At 52.2% G+C, this 7,607-nt stretch overlaps 1 protein-coding gene across 1 annotated transcript; it reads right to left on the bottom strand.

The window, feature by feature from the left end:
• Positions 1–368: 368 nt before the first annotated feature.
• On the bottom strand, positions 369–2,695 carry Sox21 (SRY-box transcription factor 21). The gene has a single exon (XM_028868208.2). The coding sequence runs from the start codon at positions 2,668–2,670 to the stop codon at positions 1,840–1,842; it is 831 nt and encodes a 276-aa protein (XP_028724041.1). The 5' UTR covers positions 2,671–2,695; the 3' UTR covers positions 369–1,839.
• Positions 2,696–7,607: the final 4,912 nt, after the last annotated feature.

Raw genomic sequence — 7,607 nt, 5'->3', positions numbered from 1 at the left:
TTTTTCTTTTTTAAATCTTTCCTATTCACGATTAAAAATGTGATAAATCAGGTTTTTGGCTCTGAATAACAATGGCTTGATTTAGATTTCCTAGTAAATCTATTCAAAAGTGAAACAAAGACGGCCTTTGGAGGATACCTTACATTTCACCTGGGCCAGGCACCGTAAGGGCAATTCAGATAAAAATCTTGTTAGGTACTCAACAAGAAATAGAGGATTTTCTCTTTTCCCTGGTTCAGGCTTTATTTAAACTCTTTGTTCAAAAAAAATGAACAGAGTGATAATAGGATTCTAATTTACAGATATAGCTTAGACGCATCTAATATTAAATTAGAAGATCGCACAAGAAAACCATTTACACATAAAAGTTAAAACCAATATTTAAACTTTTAAAACTTTATCTTACATAAAGCCAAAATGAAACTAAATACATGTTAGCAACTTCATTCACAAACATTAGTCAAAATATATACATTTAAAAAGGAACAAAAAAGCTATAATTTGAGGAAGTTTTTTTTCCTAAAATGTATTTCATCATAATTTGAAAGTGAGTTGCCGGCGGTCTAGAAAATCAGCTAATCGGAAAGGGAGCTCGGAAAAACACATGAAAACAGTTCAACATGGGAGAAGAACGCTAGTTGACAATGAGAGGCATCTTCCAAAACAATTCTGTGCTTTCTTTCTGTTTTTTTTTCCAGTTTTGCTAAGTAATAAATATATAATTATGACCCAGACAAAAAAGTCTGATTTAATCTTAGATAAAATTGCGATTCTGAAATAGTTCCGCAATTCTTAAAAGTTAACATTTGCTTCAACATTTTTTTTTTTGAGTCTAAAACCGACTCAAATTTAGGGCAACGAGAATAACACATTTTCCAAGACTCAATGTTTTCATTGACATTCACTCATTTACAGTCTTAAAGTGGACTCAGCCATGAGGGGAAAGTAGCAAGCGGGCTTTCCACGCGTTTGTAAACTGCGTCACAAGTACAAGCCAGGGGGGACTCAGGCAGACTCCTAGGAGATTTTTCCAGGGGCAGAATATCCAACTGACAACTTCTACCCTACACGTATTTTTTTTGCATTTTTTCCCCCTTGGGGAAGGAAGAGAAAAAAAAAACAAAAAAAAACAAAAACAACTCCTGCTTTGATTTGCATACGGGATGAAACAGAAGACAGGATGATCATCTCTCATACAAAGGCCCGATTCGAGCCGGTCACTGGTCAAGAGTAGATCCGGTACGGGGTCTGCAGAGTTGTGCAGAGTTCAAACAGTGCACACAGAGAATGGCGGCCCAGAGCCACCCTCCTCTGAGAAGCTCACGACCGGTCATCAACTCACCCCTTTGCCAGATATTTCAGACCGAGCATCAAAACCGGATGCATGCAACACAGACCGAGGAGGACGGGGGGTGGGGTGGGGGCGGAGGAGGAAAGATGAGACACAAAAAAAGCAAAAAATCCAACCGACAAAACTGGAAAGCCCACCATGTCATAGACTTTCTCCTCCCAGCTCTCTGGGTCAAAACGCAACAGGTTCCGAAGTGCAAAGCGAGCACCGAGCTGGCGCACACACCCTCGCTCTTCAAGTTGGCTGCAGAAGTGCGGGTGGGAAGGGATCCTAGCATCCACACGCACGCTCGGTGTGGCTCGCTCGCTCGCTCGGCCATTCAAGCCCCGGCTGGCAATCTCCGCCTCTGCCCTACACCTATACATCTATGTACACACACCCCGGGCCCCCAGTCGCCCCGGGGCGCACGGGGAGGCCGCGAGAGTCTCGTACCTATTATACATATGTACACGTGCGCACCCAGGTCCTCGCGGGTCGGCCCCGCGGGGTCATAGCGCGGCGGCGTAGGCCGCGGGGTAGGGGTCCAGCTGAGGCTTGCCCATGCCTGGCAGCAGGATGTAGGCGAGCGGCGGCTGCAGCCCCGGGCTGGGCCACGCGCTGCAGTTGCACGGGATCATGTAGCCCGGGTTGCCCGGGCTGGGGTGCGAGTGCGTGTGCCCCCCGGCGGCCGCCGCGGCCGCTGCAGCCGCCGCCGCCGCACCGTGGAAGGCCCCCGCGCCCGCGGCGGGGTACCCGAGCGACGACGCGTACGGCAGGCCGGACGACGACGACGAGATCTCTGCCATCTTGGAGCCCAGGTCGAGCAGGGAGTAGGGGCTGCCCGCGGCGGCGGCGGCAGCGGCGGCGGCGGCGGCGGCCGCGGACTGCGGGAAGAAGACGCGCGCGGCGGCGGCGGCAGCGGCGGCGGCCGCCTTCTCGGGGTTCGCGAGCAGGGACTCGGGGACCAGGCCGCCGCCCGCGCCGGCGTGCAGCCCGGCTCCCGCCTTGAGCGCCGGGTGCTCGGCGTCCGCCACGCCGCCCAGGCCGTAGGGCACCGGGAAGGCGAACTTGTCCTTCTTGAGCAGCGTCTTGGGCTTGCGCCGCGGCCGGTACTTGTAGTCGGGATGCTCCTTCATGTGCATGGCTCGCAGGCGCTTCGCCTCGTCGATGAACGGCCTCTTCTCCGACTCGGTCAGCAGCTTCCACTCGGCGCCCAGGCGCTTGCTGATCTCCGAGTTGTGCATCTTCGGGTTCTCCTGGGCCATCTTCCGCCGCTGGGCCCGCGACCACACCATGAAGGCGTTCATGGGTCGCTTGACGTGGTCCACCGGCTTGGACATGCTGTCGCCGTGCCGCGGCTGCAGCCCGCCGCCGCCGCCGCCCGGGCCCTCGGCCTCCGCCCGGAGGAAATCAATGTTGGCTGCCAGCGGGGACCTGCTCAGCCGGCGGCCGTGCGTCCCGGCGTCGCTCCCGCTCGGGAAGAGGGGAGCCGAGGACCAGCCCAGGGCCGGGGCGCTGCGTCCCGGGCCGCTTTGGTCTCTCTGGCCGAACTCTAGGAAAAATCCTCTTCGGGACCCTGGAACTTCTCGGCAGTGTCCCCACTCCGCGGTGGTACTTTGCCCTCTGCTTTCTTTTTGTCCTTCGGTCCGGTTGCCTTGGCTCGCCAACTCCCTGCAGGTGGCCACTGCCTGGACAGGCGCTGCCCTTTCCTCTGTCTGCAAAGCCTTAAACGCCAAGCAGCCCCGAAAGTTGAGTGACGGAGGATCTTGCACCAAGTTGAGCCGAGGAGCCCGCCGCCGCGTGCTGCCAAGTGCCAAAAGGGGCTCTCGGCCGCTGGAGTGTTTGGGTTTTCCGCGGTGATTTTCTCATTTGACAGAAGCAGATGGGAGTGGGGGAGGGGTGGCCCGCGAAGAGGAAGAGGAGGGGGAGGGTCTGGGCGCGCGGAGCACCGCGATGGATAGAAACACAAACACACCACCGGCGGGGCTTCTCGATTGGAGTCAGGGCGCGCTGAGGGGACCCCCAATCCGATAGCTTTGCTGGGGGCCGGCACTGTCCCCCGGCACCTGCCTGGAGAGTCTCGCCCCCAGGCTTCCGCGCAGGAGAGGTGAGGAAAGAGGTGGGATGAGGTTTTGAGCCAGCCTGAGTCGCCGGGCCTCAGTGGAAACCGTCCGCGCTCTCCGAATCGCGGCGAATCCCCGGGGCCATGCTTGCTCCACTGGCACCTAGCCCCTCCAGGCTCGCCCGCCGGCCGGGGCTCCAGGAGCACTCCAGGTGTGGAGGGCAGCGCCGTGCCACGCAGCTGGCCGGGCCCGGGCGGCTTCTCCTCCTGCCTTCGGTCGTCGTAGCCAGACACTTGCAACTAACTTCTCGCAAGTTTCCGGCCCGGGCTCAGCCGCGCCCCTCTCGGTGAGCGCGCGGCGAAGCGTGCGCCCGCGTGTGTTCCGCGCCCGGGAGCCCGTCTCTCCCGGCTTCTCCGGGGGCCGTGGGCTGGATGGGTGGGGGGACCCAGGTACTGGAGGAAGGGGATTAAAGAAAACGCGCCATCACCTCGGATCCCGGGTCTGCGCTGGGGCCGCTCCTGCTTTCCCCACTCCGGGCCCCTTCCGGGCCCAGGCCGTCGCTCCGCCGCTCCCAAGGTGGCTGGAGCCCTCGGTACCAGCTCAGGTGAGTGTCGCCACCTGCGAGTGTAGGCGCCGGCAGCGGGCGCTGGGTGTGCATGTCCAGCCGCGACTGTGTGTGAGTGTGTGTGTATATCCTGGGTGTGCGGAGGAGGAGGAGCCCGGGACTCCAGGAGGGAGGAGGGACCAGCCGAGCCTCCTCCCGCTTCCCTCTCCCGACCTGAAATTAGCAGGATCGCCCCCCCCTTTCGCCCCCTCCCAACACTCCTCCTCCTACTCTTTTTCACTTCGAGTGCAGGTTTAGGCGAGTGGAGAGTCCGCCGTGCGCCGCGGAGTCTGCGCACTGTTTGGCGCTTGGCAACCCTTGGAGTCACCGGCGGCTGCCCCTATTCGGCCCAGCGCTACCATGGCTCTGCTGGCGGCTCCAGAAAGCCTCTTCTGGGAGAATAAAGGCGGTACACCCGAGGAGCCGAGCTTCAGGAACTACAGAGGAAGAGGGTTAAGCCTGAGGAGGTGTGGTGGGGGCGGGGAGGGGGGGCGTCTTTGAAAGTGAGACTGTTTCGAAGGGCAAGAAAGTGCTCATTTTCCTCGGAGGGCCAGATGTGACTTGCAACGGACGCTTCCCGCATTTTCTTGCCTGCTGATGCACTCAGTCAGAGGTAGTGGAGCGAAAAATAGCCTAGGATGGACAGGGTGTTTTTTGGCAAGCTTTTGGCAAAGGAGCGAGCCTAGCCTGAGTCTGAATCCTCATCTGAATAACCAGCTCTTTCATAATTGTCTTCTTCCTTGTTTCGCTTTCTTTTAATCCTGGTCATCAGAGGCATCTCGGTGTCATCTCTGTAATATTCAGTCTCCCCACCGCACGGTAGGGGGAAGGTGCCTCAAATCAGGAGTATAAATCATTTCTCTAAACAAAATTTTAAAAATGTGCTCCACACTAGACTACTTTTATGCTGTTGAGCACATTTTTTTTTGCTTGGTAATTAGAGCAATTGTCATTGACGCTCTGAGGAGAAATCAAGCAGCATAGTTTTGTTTGCACCCCCCCCCATCTCCCTGGGATTCCCCCCTCCCCAGGTAGTTACTGCTTGGGGCAGTTTGCCTGCCTCCTTCCTTCGGCTGTTTGCAAGCCCCACATTTGTATAAACAGTTAAATTTTTTATGTCTTCTTCCCATTTATGTTCAATTTGTACACACCCCGGACCCTTAAAGCACTGATTGTAATTATGGCATTGATGTGAATTGTTTCGCGCGTCTATTTATTTAAGAATTAGGCTTGTTTTGTTGCTCATTTAAAGTGAAGACTAGCGATTGCTTTGGAGAATGTCGGTTGGGATGACAGACGGCCAGCCAGCAGCGGCATGTTAAGTGGGTTTCTGTTTTCCTCAGCTGTCATGTTTGCAGATGCTTGTTTCCAATTGTTTTTGCCCTTCTGTTGCTAAAACAATTGAACTGATTTCTCTAGAATCATACTTCTTGAACACACTGTAGAAGACACTGTCATTCACAGGCTCTGGGTGGTGCAATGTTAAGACACTAGCAGGTGTAATTACATAGACTAGGATATTAAATATACTGTTTCATGATGATAAACTACAAAATTACCATCTCTGAGCTTTCAACCTACCAACTTGTATAATAGGTTTGAGACAAAAATATTACACACTGTCACACAAAGAACATGTGGATGAGGACACAATATATGAAAACTGTTATTCACTAATTCTGAATGAAGTTAAGTCTAATAATGAAAATTATCTCGGCATAAAAGTATTGAAGATTGAAGAAATTAATTCATGTTGTTATTTTAAATGATTTTATGTGCTTCAGATTTATCTTTAAAATCTTCAATAAATTATGATTGCATTGAAATGTTTGTATAAATGAGCAAAAGCTATGCTTACATGTGCTATGTTGTCAAAATAAAATACATCAAACTTCCTCACATAGCCCTCACATAAACTGTGCAATGTTGCCTTTTTAGTGAATGAACCGAGTTAAAAAGTTCTGTAGAGAGCAAAGACAGAAAGAAAACAACTGTGTGTGATTCATGTTTTCACCAAACAAAACTTGGTGCATTTCAAAATAGGAGGGTTTGATTCGTCAGTTCTGGATTTTTGAGGATCAATATTCTTGGCCTGAGACCTTCACATCCAAGAAAAGAGTACCCCAGTAATTGTGAGATGAAAGGAAGCAGTGTGTCCCTGTTATCCGTCAGCCTTTAGACCTCTGGCCTGAACTGAGCCAGGCTGAGCTTTTAATAAAGGAAAACCCCAAGCCATTGTTATATATACATGCCAGACATAAATTGACTTTTAACTCGCTCCTATGTTCTGGTCATATTGGTGGGGTGGTGTGTGCTCAAATAGCTACGAAGAAGTCAGTTCTGTCTGAAAGATGAAAATCCACTTTACAGGAAATGGAATGCCTGCTGGAAGGAAGTTGCAAAGGACAAAGACATTGCAGAGAATTGTGAGTGTCATGGGTCTTGCTTTGTCAACTCTTAGTCACATCCAGAAACCAGGCTGGCTGGTCAGTGGCACCTGAAGGGTCTCTTTTCCTTAGGGACACAGTAACACCTGGAGCCACAGATGTGTCAGATGGGAAACTGAGACACACTTGCAGCAAAAGTCTGTGGGAGTCCAAATACTGTTTCCGTTCTCTTTTCCCTTATAGCCTCCTCTGTAACTGGTCTCCTTTCCAATCCCAAAACCTTCACTAGGAGGCAGCAATGAGGTTGGTAGGAGCAGAAAAATACCTGGCAATGCAAAACCAGCCAGCTCCATTTCCTCCTTCCTAAAGGATGCTGAGGTCCCAATAGGAACCTAGACATGTTCCTCCATCTTTTCAACCCTCCTCCTCTTCCCCACTTCCTCCTCCTCCCCCTTCCTCCCCTATCCCCTTCCTCCACCCTCCTTCCTCCTCCACCCTCCCTCTGTATGGTATTTCAAACTACAAGGTTCAGGAAGCAAAGGTGATACCTTCAGCACACAGAGACCACACCTCCAGGTGGAACTCACCTGGAAGGGGAGAGCTGAGGCTCGGCACACACTATGGAAATGCAATGCAGTCTATTTGACCTGTCAGGAGGGAAATGGTGACCTGGTGACAGCAGCCAACCTTATTTAGGTTTTTGTCACAGCTCTGCTTTCCTACTCCTTTTAGCCCCCAAAGCTGGTGGTGGTGACACCCAGTACAGGGTCCACGTGAACTAAAGAGACAAGAGCAGTTTAAGTCAAGGGCTGCACACGAGGCTGTTTCATGTTGCTGTTAAGTTTCTGTCTTTCTGAGATCCCAGTCCCTTGATTGTCATTGCTGCTGCCGTGCTTTCGAATGAAGGCTGTGCTGGCCAGTTTTGGAAACACCTTTCTCTTTGTGACTGTGTCCACCAAGAAGGCTGGCATTGGCTAAAAGAGCTTGACTTAATGACAAAGCAAGAGATGTCAACACTGTCCCCTTCTGCCTTTTCAACTTCCTGCCCACCCCACAAAAAGAACCCTCTCGAAGCTAATTTAAGACAGGCAAGGCACAAAATCCCAATTTTAGGTCTTAAGATCCTGCAAAAGTAGCTGAGAGCTTTAATTCTCTGTAGAAAAGTGCTTTCAAGCCAGTTTTTTTTGGGGGGGGGGTAGGGGTAGGGGTGTTATGCTTGAGGA

The sequence above is a fragment of the Peromyscus leucopus genome, chromosome 9, assembly GCF_004664715.2.
Source record: "Peromyscus leucopus breed LL Stock chromosome 9, UCI_PerLeu_2.1, whole genome shotgun sequence".
In the NCBI taxonomy this organism is placed as follows: Eukaryota; Metazoa; Chordata; class Mammalia; order Rodentia; family Cricetidae; genus Peromyscus; species Peromyscus leucopus.
This window is presented reverse-complemented; position numbering and strand designations above follow the sequence as displayed.